The following is a 26,144-nucleotide window of genomic DNA, read 5'->3' as shown; positions in this document are numbered from 1 at the left end:
TGTTTGCAAAATAAAACTTTCAAAACAAACTGGTGAACAGGGACCCCAGTTTTTTGGCCCTGGAGGCCGTCTTCCCTGCTTCCTTCAACACTTACCCAGGTTGGGGGCGGGGAAGGGGGAGAAGCTAAAGTGACCACAGAAGACAAAGATGTAAGCAGCCTCCCAAGGCTTCACTGGACTCTGTGATTGGTGCCCACTGGGAGGACTGGATGCCACTGGCTAGCACTGGTGCAATGTCAGCTGGCTTTGTTTGTACCACTGCCTGACTGACCCACTGTTCCTTGCTTTGATGACAGTCTCCAGCAGAGGGATTAGAAGAATTGCCACACTAGAGAATGGTACATTATGTACTAAGTCATGATCTGCACGTGGACATACGTATGTGCCTGTCTGTCTGTCTGTCTCCTCTCTCTGCATGTGTGTGAGACAAAAAGAGGAAATATGTGTAGTTTTACGTTTGCAGATATACATTATTTTATATTATCATCCTGTGTGTGTATGTATGTAGTGTATATTTGAGTGAGTGAGAGATACAGAGACAGAGATAGAGAGAAGGAGGTTCTTCATAAAGCTGTGAGATGGCTTCCCAGAGCTTTCCAGAAGCTCTTCTGCTTCAGGCAAGGGAGCAGGACCTCGCCACCCCATCCCCCTTTTGAAGACCAAAAGAATTAAATCAGCACAGAACTATAAACCAGGGAGCAACCTACAAGAGAAGCCAGGACTTCCTCCCTTGTGCCTCTCAGCTCCTCTGGTGAGCTTTTCCTGCTGAGTCAGTCCCTCCTCAGCTCGGTACTTGGCAGAGTTTCTGACAGTACCTTTTCCCTCTCTGCTCTGAGCATGGAGAACATGCAGGTGTGCGATCCTTATGAGACGGAAGATGGACCTGTCATTCTTAAGTATCTTGGGGCGATGTTTACCTCTGCATGGTGAGAGATAGTCTCTGATGACATTAATAGCATGAAAATACTAGCTAATTAAGAAAACAAACTTTTCTAGATGCAAACATTCAGCTTCGAGATGTGTAAACGGCGTGCATCTGGATGATATGCTAATTGCCCCCTCTGAGCCCTGGCTGATTAGCTCTGAGCTCACCCATCCCTGGGATGTTCCTCAGCATCTTGGTAGGGCTCACCTCTAGCCTGGCAACTCCTGCCAATCTTCCAACTGCTGCTTTCCCCGAAGAACACTTGCTATACATTCTCTGTGATGCCCCTTTCTCTCCTCAAACCTCATGCAGTGCTGATCCACTTGGTGGGCCTAGGCAGTTAACTTGCTTAGGGATCTGAAAGGCTTGGGAGTCATTCAACTACTGACCAGAACATAAGGAATATTAGTGAGTTGCTTTTTTTGTTTTTTAAGTCTTGCTTTTAAACATCTGCATCAGAAGTCAGCAATAGGTCTGATCTGCGCTGCCACCTCATTTTGCAAATAAAGTTTTACTGAAGCATAGATTTGCCAACCCACACATTATCTCTCGATGTCTTAATGTTACAGCAGGCAGGCAAATAGTTATGGCAAAGCCAGCATGACCCTCAAAGTGTAACATTTTGTAATCTTGACCTTAAAAAAAAAGTTGGCCGACCTTTGAATATATCAATGAAGTAGATCTTTGTGTATATGAATGTTGTTCTAGCAATAAAATAGGATATTATACAACTACATCCATAACCTTAAGGAAAGCCATAATGTCCTGAAAGCAGGAGCAGAGTGTTCCGTGTGGGTGTGCAGACACTCTTCCAGGAAATTCCCTCCCGTTGGCTTTTGTGCTCCCTGCTACAAATATTCAAATATTCAGTGTGCCAGTCACCATGCAAGCTCTGCAGACAAAAGCCTGTGCAAAACCTCCCTTGCCCTTCTCTCTTGATATGTGTGTGAGTGTGAAAGGCAGTAGACCGTAAGACACGGCTGCACTTGAGAACTGGTTAACTGACAAACCAGGCTGCAGAAAGAAGTCTGGCCCTGCACTGGTGCATGTACACACACACACTCTCTTTCTCTCTCACATACACACACACAGACACACACACACAAAAACACTTATACTCACACACACATACACATGCCCATTCACACTCATGTACACTCACACACACTTTAACACACTCACACTTATGCATACTCACACACATACACACACACTCACATACACTCACACACTCATACACACTCACACACACTTACACATGCCCACTCACACTCATGTACACACACATTCACACACACTTATACATACTCACACACATACTCACACACTCACATACACTCACACACTCATACACACTCACACACACTTACACATACCCACTTACACTCATGTACACACACACTCACACTTATACATACTCACATACACATACATACACTCACACACTCACTCTTATATACACTCACACACATACATGCACTCACATACACTCATGCACACATACACTCACACAGTCACATTCACTCATACACACTCACACACATCCCCACTCACACACACTCACACTTATAAATATTCACACACACATGCACACACACATGCACACACTCACATACACTTATACATACCCACACACACATTCACACACATGCATACACTCACATACACTCATACACACATACTCACACAGTCACATTCACTCATTCACACTGACACACACACACACACACAGACACGCACGTGTACTCTCTTTTTAATAGGTCCTTCAAGCTGTGCCTGGAGAAGGAAAGGTTCCCAGAACACTTTTATAAGGGTGACATTTGTGCCACGGATGTCTCAGTACATGATGTATTGGCCCTTTTTAAGTTCAAACAACATTTGGCCAGTTTTTAAGTGGCCATTTATAATTCCCGTCTAGCTAGCTTTTATTGTTCTAAGCAGCACGGCTCTGCAGAGGGCTGGAAGGTAGCTGTTTGTGCCTGACTTTGAAATCATTTGGACAATGAGCACACATCTCCTCTAAGAGGAAAGGGAAATGAACATCTAGTTTCAGTTTGGGGTTCAGCTCCTTGAAATTCTTCCTAGTGCTCCCCGACTGCTAGATGCTAAAGGGAATTCTGTTGGGAGCTACTGATGCAGGAGAATATCTATAGATCATGTTTCAGCTGCATAGAAAACCACACCGCAAAGCCCAGCAGAGTAAATCGTGTGTGCGTTCCTATGAACATGCACAGATCTGATCTAAGTCAAAGGTCAGAGGTCAGCCTCAGGTGCCGATCTTCAGGCTCTGTCTCCTTTCTCTCTTGAGATAAGGTCTTTGCCTTGGCCCAGAAGACACCACTTAGATTCAGCTTGCAGATCTGCAAGCCTGGGGGATAATCCTTCCATCTCCAGCCCCGCCCCCCCCGGGGGGGGTGCATCACAGGCGCATACTGTTATCATGGGGCCCAGCTTTTATTGTGCATGCTGGAGACTGAGCTCAGCTCTTCCTGCTTGCAAGGCAAGCATTTTTACTGACTGATCCTTAACTCTAGTATACAAATGTTAAAAACCTGTTTCAGTGTTTACAAAGGAAGCCACCACTGGGTGGGAAATGACTTTTTAGCTTCTCATGGTTTTCTAAACTTGCTCTATAGTATAGAAATGTTTGTATTATCTGGTGACATTTTAGCCAGGTGCACTGTCATATGCTTGTGTGACACTACTTGGACAACAGAGGCAAGGTGACCCTTTGAGCCCAGGAGCTCGGGGGCACCCTGAACACCACAGTAAAACCTCCTCACTTAAAAAAGAAACAAATTATTTTAATCAACTTTAAAGGAAAATAATGTGTATTTGCTTTAGGGCACAAAGAGACATCCTTGCCGTCTACCCAATGCATTTGCTTCTCACTGACTGGGCCTGGCTTCTCCACCAGCAGTTAAAAGTGGGGTTCATCTAGCCTGGCAGTGGTGGCGCATGCTTTTAATCCCAGCACTTGGGAGGCAGAAGCAGGAGGATTTCTGAGTTTGAAGTCAGCCTGGTCTACAGAGTGAGTTCCAGGACAGCCAGGGCTACACAGAGACCTGTCTCAAAAAAACCCACAAAAAAAAAAAAAAAAAAACAAATAAAATAAACAAACAAACAAAAAAGTGGGGTTCATCTAAAGCTCTCAGAGAGTCTCATAGGCTGGAGAGCCGTTTGTGCTGGCATGCAGCTACTATGGTGCTTTCCATCATGGTACCGAGTGACCATTTTTTGACAGCAGGTTCAGAGGCTTGTAGAGGCAGGAACAGGCATGTCCCTGCTATGCCAAAAGGCATCCTGGAGCCAGAAGCAACTGAGACGTTTAGCGGTCCCACCCTTCCTAGGATGCCTGCATAAGCCGGGGGAGAGAGTCCACTGGAGAAACCCAAGCCCCAGGATGCCTTCATTTTGTGGTGTCTTCGTAAAGGGGAGGAAGGTCAGGGGTGAGTGTCAGGGGCATGAGTGCCGTGAGTGTCTAAGGATCTAATTAGGCGTCCCTGTCATCTAGTTTTATGTCAACTGTATATAAGCTAGAGTTAACTGAAGCAGGGGAAGCTCGATTGAGAAAATCCCTCCTTAACATCTGGCTGTGGCACATTTTATTAATTAGTGATTGACAGGGGAAGGCCCAGCCCATTGTGGTCGGTGCCATCCCTGAGCTGGTGGTCCTGGGTTGTATAAGAAAGCTAGCTGACAAGCCCCAGTGAACAAGGACGGTAACTCTTCTGTGCAGGCTATCAGCACAGTCTCTTTTAGTCTCTTCCTCTGCCCCAACCCCTTGGCAAGTCTGGGAATCCTCCAGTCTCCACTTTGAGTCTCAGTGGAAGGCAGAAACCATCTTCAGGTCAGAAGTACAGAAGGTTACCCTGTCCCCATCAGCTTCCAAGATGCTTCTCCAGCCTCCCAGGACAGCACTTTCCCTGCTGAAGCTAGGCACTGGCTGGAAGCTTTCTCTGCTGAAGCTGGGTGCTAGCTGATTTCTCACAACCTCTCCGCCTCCTAAAACAAAACAGGAAGCATAGAGCCTCCGCCTCGGGCTATGAACTTTCTCCATCTCACTGATTGTGGCACCTACCATTTACAACATAAGTCACAAGGAAACCCACAAACCCAGTGCTGCCTCAGGGCTTTAGGTCCCTGGGGTCTTTTATTGTTCCCCCCCCCCTTTTTTTTTTCTTCTGAGATTGATGTGGCTTTAGATAGGATGGTTTTCAGTTTTACAGAAGCGCACTGATGGAGATAAACTGCCAGGGAAACTGGGGGAACTTCCAGGGTAAATTTCTGATGGGGGAACTTCCAGTTTTCATGGCTGTGGTCCTGAGACGACTGAATGACCGGGCAGGAGAGGGTGTGGGGGATAAGAGGAGAGATTTAGATGTCAGGGATGGTGAAGGAATGCCTCCTTCAGGTAGGCAATTTCTTTTCCTCTCATTTTGTCTACAATGGTTTATTTTCTTTTATACCCCCCTGCCCCATGCTGTGAGAGCAAACATCCCCTGTCTCCAGCCTCCCTTCTAAGCCTCCCTTCCGCTCTGTATCTCCTGGGTATCGGGAAAGAGGTCTCATGTATCCTCATGGTTGCCAGATACAGGGAGGGGTCAGGCATAAGCCTGCTAAGTACATTATACGTTGGAATAATGGGACGATGTGAACCAATGTCTCCTCACTCCAGACAGGGCACCAATGACAGATGCAGTCCCAATGACAGACCAAAGGAACGATGGCATTCAAGTTCAGAGCTGATGAGTGGGGCACAGGAAGGGGTTGGCTGGAGTCTCAAGTGAGGGTCTGCTGACCCTCCCCACTCCTCCTCCTATGAGGGACTGGTCTCTGATCTCCCAGAGGGCCTCTTACCATCCTGAGCATCTTTTTGTGGATAGTCACAGCAGCTTTGATAAGGATGTGTGGTGGTTTGAATGAGACGTCCCCCATCAGACTCAGACATTTGATGACTTGGCCCCCGGTTGGTGGCACTGTTTGAGGAGGACTAGGAGGTGTGACCTTGCTGAAGGATGTATGTCACTGAGGGCAGGCATTGACATTTCAAAAGACTTGTGCTACTTTGAGCATGACCTCCCAGTTTCCTCCTGCTGCCCCCACCTTTATAGACTCTGGATCTATAAGTCCCAAATAAACTCTTTCTTCCTGATGTGGCCTAGATTGAGGTGTTGTTTTGTTTTTGTTTTTTATCACAGCCACAGAAAAGTGATTAATACAAGATGCTAGTAGCTTTTTACTGCCCAGAGGAGCATTCCTGTGTGGACTGGAGCCTCATAGGGAGAGAGGAAGAGTCCTAGAGGTAATTTTCAAGTCTAGCCACCCTCTCAATTCAGGTTCTCCCTTCCCAGAATATCAGAGCCTGTGTCAAGTTGACCAAACACAAAACCAGAACTACAGCAACAAGCTTGCACCACCATGCCCGTAAGTGCTGGGAATTTGAACTTAGGTCCTCTTGGCCACGTGACAGGCACTTTACCAACTGAGCATCTCCCCAGCTTTGCAAGGGCCTTTTGCCTGCAGATATCTTGCTGCCGGGACCTCTGGAATCTGTGATGACCACACTTGCATGTGGGGGCTCTTGTACTGGGCAGCCGGTTCAGGGTGGGCTATGGAGCAAAGGAAAGGCCTCCTCCAAAGCCAGGATGTAGTTTTGAGGTCACAATTAAGTCACCGGGTCCATGAGTCCAGGTCTGTGAAGTGGCTGCTTGTCCCTTTAACACAGAGCAGCCGGTCGGACGGATAGGCTTTTAATATTACTGGGTGTTTTGGTTCTATTGCCTGCGCATAAAATTTATTTTACCTGGATCCTTGGAATGAGGAACATTTTAGTGGATGGTTTGCTTAATGGATGAGAAATCTTTCGCTAATAGTGAGCCTGCCGTTTCCGCAGCTGCACATTTAATTTCTGCCAATTATGCCGACCCATTTGCTTATTCATAAGTGTTCAAGGTACAGCTGCAATGGCTTTTGGGGCCTGTCAAAACATGCACTACCTGAGAAGACCAGGAAATGAAATGAGCTGCCTTCCACGGGCAGCTTCTGGCCCCTCTGATCATTGTGCAGCTGGTGCCTATTGGGGCCATAAATGGAAACACCCTTTATAGCTACAAGCTAAAAAGGTTGCAGATACATCTCTGACGGTGCTTCTTGAGTTCCGAGGTGGGGCCCAGGTGTCTCTCTGCCTCAAGGTCAGTACTAGAACATGGGAAATACTTCAGTTCTCTTCCCACAAAGTTTCCTCGGGCTCCAGTGGAGTCTCTTCCCGGCACGGGCACAGGCACAGGCACAGGAAGAGCTTCCTTCATAGGCTCCAGACAGAGGCCAGTGCACACCTGATCTCCATCTGCGGTGTAACTAGTTTCTTCGCCCTTGTTCCTTAGAAGACCTGGGTTCTTGACTGGACACAGTTGGAGCATGAGATAAAGTGCAGCTCGTTGTCCTGAGGTGCAGCTGCCCAAGCCTGAGGACCCGAGCTCTGAGCTCACGGGACCCACAAGACAGCCAGATGCTGTGGCATTCAGTAGAACCTCGGAACTCAAGGCTGAGGGGACAGAGATGGGAAAATCCCAGGACCTCATGGCCAGCCAGTCAAGCCAAAACAGTGAGCTTAGGGTCCCTGAGAGTCTGGGGAAAAAAAAGGGTTGGAGGTTGGAATTAATTGGGGAAGAAAACTGACATCCACTTTTGCCCTCCACAGGCATCTGCTTAAGTGAGTGTATACACACACACACACACACACACACTAAAAAAAAAAAATAGAGCATGCCTAAATTTGAATTTCAAAAATGAATGTATATTTTGGTATAACTATTTTCTCATGCAATACTTAGGTTATATTTACACGGACAAATTTTTAATCTACAATTCATATATACCCAGCCACCTGCTTTTTATTTCCTGTGTCAGGCATCGTTAGCAGGGGCCCTGTTCACAATAGCTTTTTCTTTCTGTATTGTTTGCAAAAGTGCTATAACTCCTCTAAGGATCCTAGGGCTGCTTGCAGGGGGATGGGGGGGGGGGAATGCCAGGAAAATGACAGCAGTAAGGAGGCGTGCCCATGTTCCTCCTCTGCTCCCAGAAAGAGTGGTATCTCAACATGGAGAGACAGACAGACCAGAGTGTCTCATTGCCATGGGTAAAGCAGATACAGCATTTTAGAAAAGATACTATGTGATCTCCAAAAACTCCAAAGGAGCCCAGCACACACTGAGACACTTTGCTGGAAGACTCCCTCGGCCAGGTGGATGCATCCCTCTGTTTTACACTGCCCCCCACCCCTGCAGCTAACAGCCAGGTCTCATCAGTCATTGACAGACATAAATGGATCACGGGAAAATGACCTGCCTGTAAGGAATTAGCCAATCTCGTGGTAATTACTTAAAGAGGCCTCATTTGGGCCAAGGGCATATCACGAAAGAGGGATCAGATGTGGCAAATGTCAGGCTACTCTCCTTGCAGTCAAGGAGATGCAGGTTAAGGGAGCTATGACATGCTCTTTTCCATAGATGAATGGGTCTTTGAGAAGTCCTCAGTACTGACTGAAGTTTGGCCAGTGAGAGCGACAAAATGCTGTTCATAACGGTGCTCATGGTAATATCTTCCTGCTCCTTCCAAATTTCTGACCATTTGCACAGGTTAGTGTTTGAGATGATATTTAATAAGGAAACAGTTTAGAAGCAGCCTCAGGGCCCAGAGGCATGAGAAAGCCAGGACTAATCTGTATTGCTCGACAGTGCCTGAAAGAACATTGAGTCACAGGAGAAATCGTTTCGGTCGTGTTCGGTGGGAGCAGAGAGCAGCCTGATATCGCATAATGTGATATCTCAGCCTAGTGCAACCCTGCATGGGGATGCACAGAAGGGAGGGCACCCTCCTCCCTTATTATTTTTTTTTTTTTTGTCAATGAGGTCATGGTGGCTTGCAACATCTTCTGTGTGCTTGTTCAGTTTCCCACAGTTCCTTTAGCATGCATTTATAATTTTGAAAGAAAATCATAGCTGAGATGTTTTGGGTGAGTTATGTTTCCCCACAGTAAGGAGGATGCTTAGGATGTGGCGATCTCTTCAACCCAAAGTTCACATTCAATCCCCCCAGGACACTTGGGTGAATGTCCTGACATTGCTTTTTAAGCTGGGACCCTTACATTTGTATCTCCCAGAAGTCAGTTCGAAGGGCATTGTAAGACTCGTGTATAGTCTGGTAGGATTCAGTGATGGAAGATGGCTGAGTGGGCAGAGATGCCCATAATGTTCTTCCTGCCCTTACTGTCTCCTGACAAATGGCAGGCCAGTTTTATTGCCACTGTGCACCTGACCTACCTGCCAGGTTCCTGACAGATGGGGTCACAATTCAAATGCCTAACACATTCTAAAGATAACCACACAGCGAAATTACTCACAAGGCAAAACACCCCCGTAGAAACCCCTTCTCTCCTTTAAACCATCTGGACTGAGACCCCCAGAAGATCAAAAGCCAAGAATTCATTTTGTTTTTCTCACCCTCTTCTTGAAGCCTTCTCCTGGTCTACCAGCATGAGGCCAAGATCAGTTTGTAGAGGAAGTGGAACAGAGAAAGCATGACGTGACATGGACAAAGGGGATGTGCTTTCATTTGCTTATTTCTATTCTTGAATTCATGTGTGTGTGTGTGTGTGTGTGTATGTGTGTGTATGTACATGTGAGCACAGTTGCCCACTGAAGCCAGAAGAGGGTGTGTGTCCCCTGGAATTTAAGTCACAGGTAGTCATGAGCTACCTGACCCAAATGCTAGGAAAGCGAAGCAAGTGCTGTCATCGCTCTGTTACGGGTTCTGCTGATGAACACGGTCCACGAAGCCAAAGTACAAAGGTCGGGTGCATCACATCACACAGGATGGGGCTTTGCCCATTCTGGATGGGAAGAAATGGAAACATGGGACGCCCTGTGGCAAGAGGTGGTCACTACAGCTTTTTAGCAAAAGTAATAGCTTGAATTTTTTCCCCCATTCATTAATTTATTTATTCCATTTACATTCTAGTCGGAGCCCACCCCCTCCCAACCCCCCTCACACAGTCCTTCCCTCCATTCCCCATTTCAAAGGAGAAGGGGGAAGCCCCTTCGAGTACTAACCCACCCACTATGGCACATCATGTCACTGAAGGACTAGGCACATCCTCTCCCACTGAGGCCAGACAAGGCAGCCCAGTTAGGGCAAAGGGATCCACAGGCAGGCAGCAGAGTCAGGGACAGCCCATGTTCCAGTTGTTGGGGGACCCGCATGAAGACTAAGTTGCACATCTGTTGTTACATATGTGGGGGGGGGGAGGTCTAGCCCATGTATGCTCTTTGGCAGGTGGTTCAGTCTTTGGTTAAATTTAAGAGAAATAATCTGGCAAATAATGGGCTCAGAACTAAGCCAAAAGCCCTAGGACCATTAAACAGAATGCCAGAGAATGAGAACTGGAGAAAAAGCTCCCACATTCTTAAGTGCGAATATAAAACTGGGCCATGGGCTGTGTGTTTTGTGAGCCAGGCACTGCACCACATTCAGTCGTTGGGACAATCTCATGAGGTAGATATAATTAGGCACATACATTTTACAGAACGGAAATCAGTGGCAGCATTTGTGAGTGAAACTAGTAACTGAATCTGGTGGCCTGAATGAGAATGGACCCACAGGCCTATTTAAACATAAAAAGTATGTTTAAATCCTTTGCCATCAGCTGGTGGAACTGTCTGGGAAGGATTAGAGGGTGTGGCCCTGTTGAAAGGAGGAGTGTCACTGGGGGCAGACTTTGAGGTTTCAGATGATTTGTGCCTTCCCAGTGTGCTTCCTGCCTCCTGCTTGTGGTTTGAGGTGTAAGCTCTCAGCTATTCCTGCTGCCATGCCTTCACCCCCCTCCCATCCCCCATCATGGACTAACCCTCTGGAACTGTCAGCCCAATTAAAACACTTTCTGCCATATATGGCCTCCACAGTAGACAAGCAAGTAGCACGCTGATAGAGCTGTGGTTCCACAGCAGGCACTGTGGCCCTTCCATCCTTTCTCCGTGCAGTGACAGCCCTGAGTCCAGACATGCAGGAAGACAGAATCCACATGCACAGGGTGGACAAGGGACTGGGTGGGTAGGGACAGAAACCGTGTTGGGGTGTGGGAGTGTCTTTTCTGACACCTATTCTTTACTGTAATTATATATGATATGTGCAGTGTGCATATTCGTATGTTCCTTTGTGTCCGTGTGTAGGCTTTCTCACTAACCCTGGAGCTCGTTGGCTCAGCTGGGCTATCGTTGAGCTTGGAGATCGCCGCTTGGAGATCGCCGCCCACGCTGTGGCTACAGACACATGCTGCCCAGCCACCTTTAATTTATTTTTGCTTGCATATACACATGGAGACAGCATGGAAGAAAAGGAGCCACTAGTATGTCCCCTTCCTTACTGTTTTCAGAGAGTCAGCTTAATTGGGGGCTTGGTTGTAAGTATGCCCTATAACAATGCTCTCTAAGAATTGGGCTCCAATTCTCTAAGGCTGGAGAGATGGATCCCCAGTTAAGAGCACTTGCTGCTCTTGCAGAGGACCTGGGCTCCATTCCCAGTACCCACGACGGCTCAACCACCTGTAACTCCAGTTTCAAAGGAACCAATGCCTCTCTCTTCCTGGCTCCAGTGAACACTGTCTATACATAGTGCACATATATACACATGCAGGCAAACCATAACACGCATGATTGTGCATGCTTGTGCATGTACAGGCATGCAGGCGCACATGGGTTTTAGTTATTCCTTAGGTTGCTCCCACCTTTTTGAGACAGGCTTTCTCTTTGGCCTGGCCCTCCAGTGAGTTAGGCCAGGCCAGCGGGCCAGCAAGTGTCTAGGAACCTGTTTAATCTCCGTGTCCCATTGTGCTCCCACTGGCGTTACAGGTATCTGCTGGGCTTAACGTTTTCTTAATTACATTTATTTATATAATTTAGTGTGTGCATTCGGAGGCCAGAGAACAGCTTAGGAAAATTGCTTCTCTCCTTCTACCATGTGGGTTCCAGGAATCACATTTGGCAGCCACCTTGCCAGCCTCTTTCATGCCAGGTTTTTACAAGGCTTCAGGGGATCCGAACTCAGAGCCTCACACGTGCAGACTGCTACACCGAGTGAGCCGTTCCCCATCAGCCCTCTTCCCCTATAGCTCCGTTTTGCTCACCGATGCTGTTCATTAGCACACAGTACACAGTCACTCTGCATCCCTGGCCACTCATTATTGTGTTTCATAACAAGGCCTTAGAAATAAGCTCTTTCTCAGGGATTTGGAGCTTTGTGCGCTCAGTAGGTAAGCACTTGCCTCTTGTGTTATCCTAATGAACTCTCCTCCAGTGAGATCTGGGGATTTTTAGTCATGCTCTTTCGTGGCTGGTGATCTGTTAATTAGCATTTCTGTATTCGTGGGAGGTCTGAGATTCCATCACTGGGCCCACTGGATCCAACCAGCCCTCTCAGGAACCACAGACCATCTGTGGCCTCGTGTGGCTGGGCCCATGGTCTACAAAAGAGGAGGCTAGCTCCACATCCACCTCCCTAGATGTGTCTCGAATCCTTGAGGACACAGCCACGCTCCCACACCATCTGTGCATGTTTGGCTGCAGCGTGGATTGTGACTTACATTGTGGTTGCTGATCAAGATGGCTCCGCGGCACCACAGGGAGGATGTCAGAGCTTGCCATGTTACCGGGGCAGCTGTGTCCCTGGCAGCAGACAACCATTCGCTCAGCCCATGGCTCCAGGTCTGTGCTCACCCAGTGTCATCTACTGGAGTGCAGGGAAGAGAGAACTCCAGCCTTGGTGTCAGGGAAGAGGAAGCATGGAAGCAGGGACTGCGCTCATGGATAGCACTCAAGCTGTCCCCTTGTGCCTCTGTCGCTCCTGATTCTGACCAGCAGAAAGGAGTGACAACGGGGACACTAAGTTCTTCTCAAAGCAGTTTATTCAGTTTATTCAGGAACCTTTCAACATGCATGCATGAATCTCTCTCTAGGAATAGTCTCTTGTGTGTGTATATCTTTTGTGTGTGTGTGTGTGTGTGTGTGTGTGTATCTCCCTTGTGTGTGTATATCTGCCCCCAATCGCAATCCCTTATATAACCTCTCAACCATGCCCCGTCAGCCCAGTCCATTGGCCAGAATCGTCACTCGTCATATGGCCCAACCTTGCATCCATGGTGCACCTGCGCAGTTCTCACGATGGTCGTGGCTTATTTTCAGGTGTATGAGGAAGTCAGGTGCAAGTCATAAGACTTGGCTGCAGTCCCGGGCGCCATCTTGGGACTGCTGCCACGCCCGCTCCCCACATGCCTCTAGATGGGGAGCTTGGAATTCTGGGAACTCTTGACCAGCCTCTGCAGTCTGGGTCATCTAGATGTTATTAACATAGGTGTATAAAACTACTTCCGGTCTTGTACACAGAGAAACACCTATGCATACATTCAGGAAGCCTACCTAGTATGTCTGGCATTGAAGATGGGACCAATGGGATAGGAACATTGCTCTGTGCGCGCACACACACACACACACACACACACACTCTCTCTTTCATACAGTGTGGATACCACACAGCCTGAATTGAACTCCAAGGGTTGCTCAGGAAGAGCTGCTGTCCCACTGAGATGCGTCCTCTAGAGGCCAGCTATGCGTTAAGCACTGTGAAGGATCAGTATAAGGCCTTCCTTCCCTTCCCCGCTTCATTCCCCTTCCCTCCTCTCCCCTGCCCAGCCCTCCTTTCTTTCATTCTCTCCATTCCTCTTCCCTTGTCTCTCCTCTGCTTTCTTTCTCTTTTAAAAAGGATTAAAAAAAATTATATGCATGTGTCTCTATGAGTGTGGTTGTCTGCAGAGTCCGGAAGAGGGCACTGGATCGCCTGGAGCTGGGGTTACAGGAAGTTACCCACATGATTGGGGTACTGGCAACGGCAGAATTATCTCTCCAGCCCCATGGGACTCTGTTCTTTAGGGCCAGCATCCCAGAAGTTGAGACAAACCACAGTAGCCAGGTGTAACAAAGGAGGTATTAAATCAAATATGTACACACAGCAAGAGGCCAGGAGACCCCAACAGGTGTTCTGTGTTTCTATTTTAGATTGTATCTCATTTATTATCAGTTTGTGGCAGCTGTGAGGTCGGGCTCAGAGGCCACAGCCTGGAGGTTAGAGAAGAGCTCTAAGGAGTTGGTTGTCCTCTTCCACCATGGGTTCTAGACATCAAATCCAGGTTGCCAGGCTTAGTTGGCAAGTGCTTCTACGCACTGAACCATCTCATCAGCACCCTTACCACTGAAACTGGATTTGAGGAAGGTCTTGCCCTGCTTTCATCCCCATAGCAGGAATTTCCCATTGGAAATTGGAAATTGGAAAGACGTTCCCCGAGTGGTGACGGGAAGGATGAATGTTGACGGCCCCTGTCACCCTCAGTCAAGGGCATGGACCATGGTGTTGTCTCCAGAGTCCCAGAGTGTAAGCCTTCTACCATCTCCCACAGTTAGGGATCCCCCAAACCTGGACACACGTGAGGGTAAGGTGGGTTCACAATCCACAGTAGGTGGGCACGGTGCCGCTCGCTGTCAGATCCTTATCAACGAGGGCAGAGCCTCTGGACTCCCATCTTCAGAACCACAAAATAGCAACAGCAGCATCTGCTTTGATTGCTAACACAACATCATCTAGAATCACCCGGGACGAGAGTCTCAAGGAAGGACTATCAACTTTGGGCTGGCAGTAGGCATGTCTGTGAGGAATTGTCTTCATTACTTGTTGTGGGAAGACACACTCCACTGTGGGCGGCACCATGCCCTAGGCAGGCATCTAGAACTGTAATAGGGTGGTGAAATAGAGCTGAGCCCAAGCAAGTGAGCACATGTGCACTCCCTGCTCTCTGCCCTTGACTGGCTATTCAGTGACTAGCTCTTTAAATTCCCGCCGTGGTGTAATAAGGGCTATCACCTGGAATTGTGAGCTAAAAGAACCCCCTTCTCTCCTAAGATGTCCTTTTGTCAGAGTATTTTATCACAGCTACAGAAACGAACTAGACTAATCAATGTCACTGCAGTTCTCCAGAGAGGGTGAGCCCAAAGTGCAATGTGCGGCTGCCATACTCTTAGCTCTTCGGCTCTGCCCAAGATGCTCTAGGCTCTTATTAGGTCTGTGTCTACCAAGCCCACAATTCTTGTTCTTGCGATCACATTTACCTACAGATGTCCATTTGGAATAAACAGACAACCTGGGGACAATGGCCTTTAAGCCATGCATTGAGAAACACTGTTAAGATGACAGTCTGTCTAAGAAGCATCAGCACTCTAGTCCAAACCAGGAGAACTTTTTTTTTTTGAAACACTTTTATGTATCCCAGCCTATCCTCCTGCCTCAGCCTCCCAAGGGCTGGAATTGGGAACAAGAATCAACATGCCTGCTAATCAAATCAAAGTGGGAATTTTCAGATGGTCAGTCTATGACCCCAGACCCTAAGCAGTCCTCAGGACATGGGCTGCCATGTATTTCTGTCTGTCTGTCTGTCTGTCTGTTTGGCTGGGTGCTTGCCTGTCTTTGCTTACTGGCACACATTGCTTCCTTCTGTCCATCTGCTCAGCTGCCTTTGTCTCCTATTCTTCTACAGCTGCTCTTAAACCACTTTGTCAGCTTCAGCACCCACACCTTCGAGTCACCCTGTGTTCTGGGAGAGGGAATCTGACTGGCTGAGCCTGACATCTGAGGTCTCAGGATGACCAGGGGCAGGGTCACATTCATCATTCTGTAGAGCTCTTGAAGAAAGGGAACATGTTACCAGCGATATCAATCCATGCAGTCAGCACTTAGAGTAGTGCAAGCACTTCCATGATCTCTCTTGTTGAGTCTTCCTTGCCTGGTGCTCAGGAGGGATGAGGGAATGAAGAAATGACCAACATACAGACATGCTGGCATATAAAAGCTGCGATCAGGTGAGGTGGGATCTCCGATGGAGACACTGCAGCACCCCAGAAACCCGGTGGGTCACCTATGTGCAGTTGGCCACAGAGGAAGGTAATTATATGCAACTGGGTCATTACTGGACAAGAAAGCAGGTTGAGCTAACCAAGTAGGAGTCTGTAGGGGGGCAGTCTTCAGGCCATTATCTTGGGGAGTGGGATAGGAGGAGCTTTAGTGAACATTTCCTTCACACACTGTCCACATTCACACTCAGACTCCAGGAAAGCCTTTCCTTTCCTCTGGGACTCACCCAGGGAAGGCTTTGCCACTCATGTGGGGCTCCAGTGTTGATGCTTGACATGGCCCGTGCCTATGAGTCAACAGCATCCATTCACCCAAGACGTCTCTCCCTTCTGATAACCCCCCCAGCCACCACCATCCATCCACCCCACCCCCACCCCCCAATCCCCACCAGGAAAGGTTTCCATGCTCCATTGTCTCGAATCAGGGAGCAACAGTACAGCGCAGTGAAATATTTGGTTAGCCAGCGTCACTCAGCTGTTGTGTGGCCAGGTCATGAGATAGAAATGATCGCGTGATTCTACAATCTCTGCTCATTACCAGTCCTATAGGTCCCTCTTTTTATATGGAATCTGAATCTTCACCCTTCTTAGAACCAAGACTCCAGGTGCAGACTGTCTGGCTCCTGCGTGCTTGCTGAATGGCTGTGTGAAGGAGTGGCAGAGCCATCAAGAGATTCTTGGTCCACAGCTGTCTAGATGTAGGGTGGTCCCTGGCTTGGAAGCTTCCTCTTGCTGCTGCTTGTCCAGAAGTCAGTATGCACATTTTTACAGCCCCTCTCTCTCCATCCTCCTTTCCGCACAGACAAGCGTGAGAATGGCGAGGTATACCAGAGGAAGAAGGTGGCGGCTACTGACCTCGCAGAGGGAGTGGCCCCCTCAGGACCGGTGCACGGGAGCTCAGGGCAGCCTGGGGGGAGCAGCTGGAGGAGGATTGCTCTGCTCATCCTGGCCATCACCATACACAACATTCCAGGTAAGCACTGGTCTTGGGGCTATCTGCCACCTGCCTGAGGACTGAGGCATCCGGTGTCCACACAGCTGTGCAGCTGAAAAGAGTCCGTAATGACCTGAGTCCTATTTGGAGGGGAGCGGAGGCCACTCTATGCTATGGGTGATTCATTCCACAGTGATCTTTGTTCCATTCCAGTTCCTTTACACGGCCTCTGCTGTTTTGATCCAGGGGTCCCAGATTGTGTGGAACATTGTTTCGTAACCTCCGTGATTGCTAGGATAGAAAGCTGGAGGTCTCCAGTTCTGACCGACCGATGGTTTTTAAGAGACGTTGAATTCGGGGACTTGGGGGATAGTTCAGTCTGTGAAGGGTTTGGTGTGCAAGTGTGAGTTTCACCCACAGAACCCAAGTGAGAGAGATGGACGTGGTGGCATATGACTATCAACTCAGCACTGGGGAGGCGAGGACAGGAACACTTTCAGGGTTCATCAGCTCATCAAATTACCTTATTTGGTGCAGTGGTTCACAACCTTCCTAGTGCTGTGACCCTTTAGTACAGTTCCTCATGTTGTGGTGACCCCAACCATAAACTTATTTTCATCGCTACGTCGTAACTAGTTTTGCTACTGTATTGAGTTGTAATGTAAATATCTGTGTTTCCCAATGGTCTTAGGCATCTCCTGTGAAAGGGTCATCTCACCCCCAAAGGGGTGGTGAGCCGTGCACAGGTTGAGATACGCTGGCTTGGTGAGTTATAGGACAGCGAGAGATGACGTTGTTACCAAAAATTAAATAGACAGAGCTGAGAAACGACACCTAAGGCTGATCTCTAGCTTTTATACAAACTTACACATATGCGGACCCACACACAAACATGTACACCCACAAACATGCACGCCACTGTGCATATACCTAGAAAACAATATAAAGTTCTGCCTTGATTAACAAACGTTTCACATGTATGCGCTCTTTGTAGAGCCCTCTTCCTATTACAGAGTAACTTATTAAATGTCTTTGGATGTAACTTCGTGGTGCTTTATTTAAAAGATACTATCTTTTAAACAAATACTATTAAGTGAAAGAAATACTGTTTCTTCTAGAGCAACTGGAAGATATAGATAAGCTTAAAATAACAAACACTAAGGCTACCACAAAAATAAACATGAAAGGTCCCAAGCTGCTGGGGACACAGTGTGGGATTCTAGCTCGGCTACCCACTGACGAGGTTATCTCTAGATGCTGTTTGGTTTTCTCATCACTGACATAGGACTAATCTGCCAACGGTGTCTTTTGAGACTTAAATGAAGCATGCACATCGCCGTACCATGCTTGGGCCTTCTGAGCATTTGACCGATGGGGGCCATTGTGTGGGCTCCTCAGGTCTTTCAACCATGCCTTTGTCAGTCTTGGGTTGTTAATCGTTCCCACCCATCTTTTGCTGAAATCTGAGCATGCGCAGTTGCCTTCGGGTGGGGAGGGGCAGGGAGTCATCCTAGAGCATGCGCAGTTGCCTTCCCTGGGAGCTGTCCTAGGCGATTTGTTTTCCAAATCCACAGAGTTCGTTGATCCCGTCTGGTGTCTATGACAGGACCGTCGGTGCAGCTGGCCAAGGCTCTCTAGAGTGACGGTGTTTTCCTCTTAAGGCCCATGTGGCTGTTACTCCACTGTCTCGCCGCTTAGTTTTGCCGAGGCAGAGAACACAGGCAGAATGGGGTTATCCCTCATGGGAACTTGGTAACTTTTATCTGTGCAAAGAAGCCTTGTCTGTGTTATTATAGTCTGGTACATATGGAATCTACCAAAAAGACTGCACCAGATCACTTTTAAGCCAGGCTTTTTTTCTCCAGGAGGAGAGAGACGTGTATCTCTGGTAATTTCCATTGTAGTTAAAGCAATTTGGATCATGTAATCTTGCATAGGTGGCTTTTCTTAGAGTTTTCCTCATTGCCCATCTCTCTGCCATCTCCCTCTTGGCCCTTCAGCCCTTTCTGGGTCAGATGCAGACATTTGTGGCTAATTTTCCTACAGCTCCCAATTTAGTCTGTCTTCAGGTGGAGTCTTAGATACAGGACCCCAGCACACAGTTCAAAAAGACCTAGCCGGGTTTGCAGTGTTGGGGGCCCTGGTCACGATAGCCAGAGACTCTACTTTGCCCGTTGGAAGTCTGAGGACTCCTGAATCTCCTCCAGCCTGTAAAATACCAATCATTGCAGAAGCAGGGTTACCTATGTCTTCCTGTCACCCACGGTATAACTGCTCATTCAAGACCTTTAGTTAACCAATAAGAATGAAGGTCCATCTAGTGGACTCAGAGTCAGGTCCAGTGAGGATACCGGCTTATGGTATGTCATAGTAGTGCTTGTTTCTTCAAGGGACTTGAAAATGTCTACAAAGCAGGCTTTCCAACAATGCACTGGGTACCAGGCTGCCTCCAGAGGAGCCTGTACCACACATAGCACAACCACGCTATCTTCCTGACTGTTAAGGTTGTGGCAGACAGACTGACGAAGACGTATGAGGGGAGATGGGCCAGGGGGAACCCCAAGGCTGTGAGGTGACCAGTTACAGGCATTGGGTTGTGGTTAAGATCTTCTAGGAAGAAAACGGGAGCTGAGCTAAGAGGATGGGGGCTGAAATGCAGATGGTGAGGCTTAGCTTCCACCAGGCAGGGAAGATCCTGAGCAGAGGGCTGGGTACACAGGTTCGAGTCTGACTACAGGGGGAAACTGCGACTCATCGGCACTTTCCATGTTAGCAATGGAATCACGGAGAAGACAAACCCATGAGGGGTTATTTACGCTCTGTACGCTTGAAAGGGATTATGTGTATTAGCTTCATTGAGGTGGGGAGACCCACCCTAAAAGCCAGCAAAGCGCACCATTCTCTGGGCGGCTCCTGGACTACATGATAAGTAGCTAAATAGAATCCTCAGTCTTCTCTGCTTCCTTGTAAGGGGGTGGGGCTGGGGTGGGGGGGCTGTATGTGACCAGATACTCCAAGCTCCTGCCCTTTGAGTTCCCTGCCACCTTGATAGATGTGCTCTTACACTACGAACCCAGAGAAGCCCTTCTCAGAGGCTGCTCTTGTGGGGGCATTTTATACAACAACAGAAAAGCAACTGAGGCAGCAGCTGACTGCCCTCTAAATCCTTAGCACTGTAGGACATCACCAAAGGCCTAAGTACACAGAGTATAACACTCCGGGGGCTGGGGTGCTGTTCTGGAGGTGGGGTGTAGTTTAATATGCATGAAGCCCTCAGGCTGATGCTCAGAAGTGCATAAACCGGGCCCGGTGGCACACCCGTGTACTCTCTGCACGCTGGAAGGCAGAGCAGAGGCAGACACCCGTGTACTCTCTGCTGGAAGGCAGAGGCAGGGGGATCAAGAGTTCAAGGTCATCCTCAGCTACACAGCAAGTCTGAAGCCAGCCTGAGTTATATGAAACCCTGTCTGGAAAACAAAATTACCTAACTCTGAAGTCCCCGGCAAGGTTCATTTCTCAGGTCTCTGGTCTCTGCTGTCGCCTGAAGTGGATAACTCACCCACGGTTCCTGTCAGTTGTGGAATGTGCTCTCTGACAGGAGTCATTTTTAAGAGCCTGTCCAGTGCCAGCCGCCTTTGAAGAGGTCTCTTCTTATAACACCATCCTTTATGGTTTATTAAAAATTTAGGTGCATCTTTTGACATTCTCCAAGTCTCTGGGTTTTCAGATAGACTTTCCACAGTGACTTAATGGATAATTGATTTTTTTTTTTGAAGTTTTTGTCTTTGTGGCTTCAGTTTTGTACATCCTGAGAATGACACTCTGTTTAAAAAAAACAAATTGTACTGTAATGTGGAAAGAAGTGAGAGAGCTTATTAATGGGTGGCCTGGCCTTGGAGTGTTCTGTAGTGTGACCACATGCCTGAGGGCATTGGTACTAACCCAAGGCACTTGAGTTAATGTGTAAGACCTACATGTGTGGACAGATGAATCCCTGAGCCTCCAAGCTTCTCCATCTTCCAGGACTTCACTTAAGTTATAGACCTTTGTTAGCTACCGTCACCGCCGTGACAAAACACCAGAGAGAAATCAAGTCAAAGGGGAAAAAAGGTTACCTTGGCTCATGGGTTTAGTCATCTGGTTCCAATGCTTTGGGTGGAGGCAAGGCAGAGTGTCCTGACAGCAGGGGTGTGTGGTGTCTCCCTTTGATGTGACGCGCACCATTGTATACTGGAAATCTGTGTGCTTTCCTGTTAAATGGGGCATCTTTCCAAAAGGTCACCACCGCGTTCTTCTATCAGCCCAATTTCACACACGGCATGTACTGGAGCTCCAACCCAGTCCATGGCGACTCCATACTCCAGCACCAGGAAAGATGGGTACATTGGCTCCTACCTCCATTCCAGGAGAGCAGGGGCTAGTCAAGAGCTGAGAGATCAGTTGTCTTTCTGTGTTGGTTGCCAGGTGGGCGAAGGGCAGATATTTTTGGTGCGTACGTGAGTGTGTGTGTGTGTGTGTGGAGGTGTGGGGGTGTGGTGTTGCACACATGGGCATGAAATGGAGGTTGGAGGATGATGTCCAGTGTCTTCCTCTATCACCCTTCACTTTACTCTTTGAGGCCGGCTCTCTCACCAGGCCTCGAGACTCAGTGATGAGGCTAAACTGGCTGACCTGTAAGCCATAGGGATCCACTCATGCCCTCCTGCCTGGATCGGGCACTGCAGTGCGTTCTGCCACACTCAATTTGTCATATGGATTCTGGGAGTGAATGGCAGGCCCTCTGCCTTCACCCGGGAGGCTGATTATGGAGACCCATAGCGGAGCCTGCACAACTAATTTTCTCATCCCCTCTCCTTACAGTCAAGAGCCGAGTTCATTTGACAGTTGTTGCTGTGATCTAGAGACCCGGGGGCTGCTGTTTGTGTCTCCAGGACAGCACAGCAGTTGATTTTAATTATTTGGCTTGTCATCATTGCTGGTTTCTAATAATGGCATTCAAAGGAATGCTCGGGATTTGAGTCAGAAGTGATTTTAGTTTCAGGGAACTCAAGAACAAATTTAGAAAACAAAATATTAATGCCGGCTGGCTGTTCCTGAGGGTTATAACTAACTTTTATTTTCTTCATGGTTTTATCAGATTTAGATCCAAACTTCCCTATGAAAAAAGCTACCCTTACTTGTGATGAGATAAAAGTGGGTTTGGGGAAGGGCATGTCCCCAGGTGAGTTAGCCACTTCAGGATCCCTGAGTCTCAACAGCAGGGCTAGCCTGGTGTCATCATGTGGTGGAAGTAGAGGGGGGAAATTAGGCGTTTAAGACAGAGAAGGATCTTATTTGGGCTAGCCTGGTGTTCTTGCATTGTGGAGCAGGGATAAGAACTCTCTGGGGTCGTGTCTGTGTGTGTGTGTGTGTGTGTGTGTGTGTGTGTGTAATTCATCTCACTCCCAAGGGCTCTATCCTGATGATGTAATGACCTCCTCAAAGCCATCTACTAACACCAACATTTGTGTTAAAAATATGATAAAGGCGGGCTGGTGAGATGGCTCAGTGGGTAAGAGCACCCGACTGCTCTTCCAAAGGTCCGGAGTTCAAATCCCAGCAACCACATGGTGGCTCACAACCATCGGTAACGAGATCTGACGCCTGTGCGTCTTAAGACAGCTACAGTGTACTCACATATAATAAATAAATAAATCAAAAAAAATATGATAAAGGGCTGTATTAGTCAACTGCAGCTGCTTTAACAACTTTTTACTAACATAATGACTTTAAAAACAAACAAACAAACAATCAAACAAACAAACAAAGCCAAAAGATCAGACTTATTCTCCTACAGTCGTGGAAGTCAAAGCTCTTAAATCCGTTCTTAAGTAGTTGACAAGGTTCTGATTTGCAGGAGACTCCAGGGCGGGTCTGGGACATCCATGTCCTGTCCCTTCCAGCTTCTTCAGGTTTCTGCATGGCTGTCACTCTATGTCCTGTTGCTGTGTGTGTTCAATCTCCCCCTGCCAAGTTCTTGTTTGAACCTTTGCAGACTGCATGCAGAGCCCCTCCGCAGGTAACTCAGGACAACGGGAATCTGATCGTTCTCTCCTGCCTAGAGGGCGGTTTTCATAGGCTTAAGCGTCAGAACTCAGAGGTTTCTGTAGTTCTCATTTGCTGAGCCACAGAAACCTAAGCAGTCAGTGCAGTGCTGGCCAGAGCCAATGAGCTCCAGTCTTCCAGGGTTTTCCTCTTCCCCTGGGATTCCCTTGAACTCTAGCCCTGTCTTCTTCCTTTCCCATTCCCAGGCTGCTTCTGTTTGGCCTTCTCTATACCCGCCACCGCCACTGCCACCATCGCTGGGTGCACACTGCCACTTATTCACTGTGCCTTATCCAGTGAGAGGGTGGGTGAGGTTCAAAAGGTATTGTCTGGGCTTGCTCACACTCTCTCTATCTCTGTCTCTCTCTCTCCCCTACTCCCTCCCTCCCTCTCTCTGTCTTTCTGCCTCTGTCTGACTGTCTGTCTTTCTCTCTTCTGTATATGTGCACACACACGTGCAAGTGTATGCATGTGTGTGCATAGTGAGGGTACCATGGGGGTGTTGCTGTATTGGTCATGTGTATGCCACTGTTACTTCAGTACCTCACAGACTCTTAAGTAAGGATTTTGGGCTCAGGGGGAAGAACATTTTTTTTTGTCCCACTATGGATTTAGTCCGTCACAGTGGCAGAAGGCATAGCAAACACCACCTTGGTCTTTGACAGAGGTGACAGGACCCCAAGATAAGGTACAGGCAACTCCCCCCCACACACACACACACATGTGCACATACATGCCCTACTTCTAAGCCTCACCTCCCTAAACAGAGGTACCAGCAGAGACCAAGCATCCAAAACATGAGCCCATTTCAGGCTTCAACCATAGCAGCTCCCGTCTCAATCCTGTGGACACCCCCCCCCCCGTGCCGTCCGCCCCCCCCCCCCCCCCCCGCTTCTCTATTTAAATCACCACTCTCAGTGACCAAAAAGATGCTCATGGCAAATGGACTCCTGGCTCTCTTTTACCTAATACTGAAGGTAACAAGATAATCAAGTGTTTCGTTTCCTCTCTTTCCCGGGGACCCCATCATACAACATTCTCCCACATGAAATTATCACCACGTCCAATACCTATGTTCTCCCCATCCTGTAGAGAAACCACATGCCTAGCAGCAGTGGTTTCCCACCTCTGCGCTCCCTTCCACCTCGATCTCCTCTGTACTCTGTCCTCCCACAGACTGTGCCCTGCACTGCGCATGCGGCCTGCTGCAGCTACTTTCTTTCACTTGGCTTGTTTGTCATTTTTCTTGTACCGCATTTATGTTGGTTTCTGCTTCTCCTTTAAGCCCAGAACAGTCTTCATTCTGGGATGTGAGGTGGGTGGTTGCCACCCATGGCTCTGCATCTGGAGACCCACCTCTGGATTACAGGGTGGTGGACCCCAGCCAGAGGGCTGGACACTGAATCCAAAAGAGAAGGGGCTGAGCCCCAGCGTTCATCTCTCCCTGCTTCCTAATTGAGGGTGCAGTGAGGTCAGCTGCCTCCCATGCCCGTCTCCATGGCTTCCCTGCCCTGGAGGACTGTATCCCCTCTAACCATGAGCTGAAATAGACTCTGAAGTGGCTTTGTCATAGGAACAAGAGAAGCGGCATCCATGCGGACGAGTGTCGCTGGGCCTGTATCCATCAGCTCCTGGGTGTTCAGCTTTCTTCTGCCATTTTCAGTTTGAGTAGGAATATGGTGGACATGGTCTGATGCTATCATACCTTGGGGCGGAACTGCTGGGTCCCAGGGAAACCTTTTCATTCTTTTAAGTCCATGAATTCTTGTTTTACTTTTCATTTGGGGGGGAGGGGATGATATTTTTTTCCTGTCACCTCCGAGAAGGGGAAGGTTCCCCCCCGGGTACCAACCCACCCTGGCCCCTCAAGTCACAGCACCACTGGGTACAACCTTTCCCACTGAGGCCAGACGGACGAGGCCGTTAGACAGTTAAGAGGAACAGGATCCACAGGCAGGCAAACAAGAGTCAGGGTAAGATCCTTGCTCCAGCTGTTGGGGGACCCTCATGAAGACCAAGCTGCACATCTGCTACAGATGTGCAGGATGCCTCTGTCCAGCCCATGATGCTCTTTGGTTGGTGGTTCAGTCTCTGGGTCCCTCCAAGGGTATACAGGTTAGTTGACTCTGATGGTCTTCCTATGGAGTCCCTGTTCCCTCCATGTCCCTGTTTCCTTTTTTAAACTCCTCCCACTTTGTTCTCTACCACCAGCCATATATGTTCTCAGTGTATTGTAATTGAGGACTGATCACAGCTCCACTCAAGGAAGGATTAGTGGGGTGTTTATGAATCCCACTCTTTAAAGAGTACTGATCACTTTTGGGTTTAGATTTTTATTGGACCACTGAAAGTCAGGATTCTACTGATCCCATAAGGCACAGGCTTCTGTGTGCTTCAGACATGGTCTTCATGTGTAGAAAGGGTGGCTTTGGAGGGCCAGCACTCAGAACAAGATGGGGGCGGGGGGGGGTGTGCTTGCAAGAGGCCGGTAGTTACAGAGAAAAGCATGGTGTGTCTCATTTTCCTGGGGCAAAGGCTGGGCAGAACACTCTATTATTAGGTACGGATTTTCCCAGGAAAAACATGGTGTAATCACTGCTAAGTGACATTTTGTTTCTGGACATTGGGTGTCGTTCTCAGCAATCAGTGATACAGGCTCAGCCAGCAGGTCATCGCCACACATAACCTTGAATTATCAAGGACAGTTGTCTTAGTTCAGGTTTCATTGCTGTGAAGAGACACCATGACCAAGGCAACTCACATAAAAGAACACCATTTAATTGGGGCTGGCTCACAGCATCAGAGGTTCAGTCAATTATCATCATGGTGTCTGGCAGTGTGCAGGCAGACATGGTGATGGAGGAGCTCAGAGTTCTACATCTTGTTCCAAAGGCAGCCAGAAGGAGATTGAATCCACACTGAGCACTAGGAGAGCTCAAAGCCCACCCCTACAGTGACACACTTCCTCCAACAAGGCCACACCCTCCCGTGGGCCAAGCATTCAAACACAAGAATCTATGGGGGCCATTACCTATTCAAACCACCACAATAATAAAAGGTAAATATTCACTCAGGTCTTGGAAATATCCATGACCATGTTTAGATATCTGTCCCCTTTAATGGCACAGAGATGCAGAAGTTCAGAGATGGAGCCTAGGGGCCACACAGCAACCACTAAGGTGGAGCTGGTTAT

At 48.3% G+C, this 26,144-nt stretch overlaps 1 protein-coding gene across 8 annotated transcripts in view; it reads left to right on the top strand.

Moving 5' to 3' along the window:
- Nucleotides 1–26,144, top strand: part of Slc39a11 (solute carrier family 39 member 11) — a 405,882-nt gene that overhangs the window by 257,861 nt on the left and 121,877 nt on the right. For all 8 annotated transcript variants that reach the window (XM_029484199.1, XM_029484197.1, XM_029484198.1 and 5 more), the window contains one exon: nucleotides 16,736–16,906. In XM_029484199.1, the coding sequence (XP_029340059.1) occupies nucleotides 16,736–16,906 (171 nt within the window). The remainder of the gene's footprint in view (nucleotides 1–16,735; nucleotides 16,907–26,144) is intronic.

This window comes from Mus caroli, chromosome 11, assembly GCF_900094665.2.
Source record: "Mus caroli chromosome 11, CAROLI_EIJ_v1.1, whole genome shotgun sequence".
In the NCBI taxonomy this organism is placed as follows: domain Eukaryota; kingdom Metazoa; phylum Chordata; class Mammalia; order Rodentia; family Muridae; genus Mus; species Mus caroli.
This window is presented reverse-complemented; position numbering and strand designations above follow the sequence as displayed.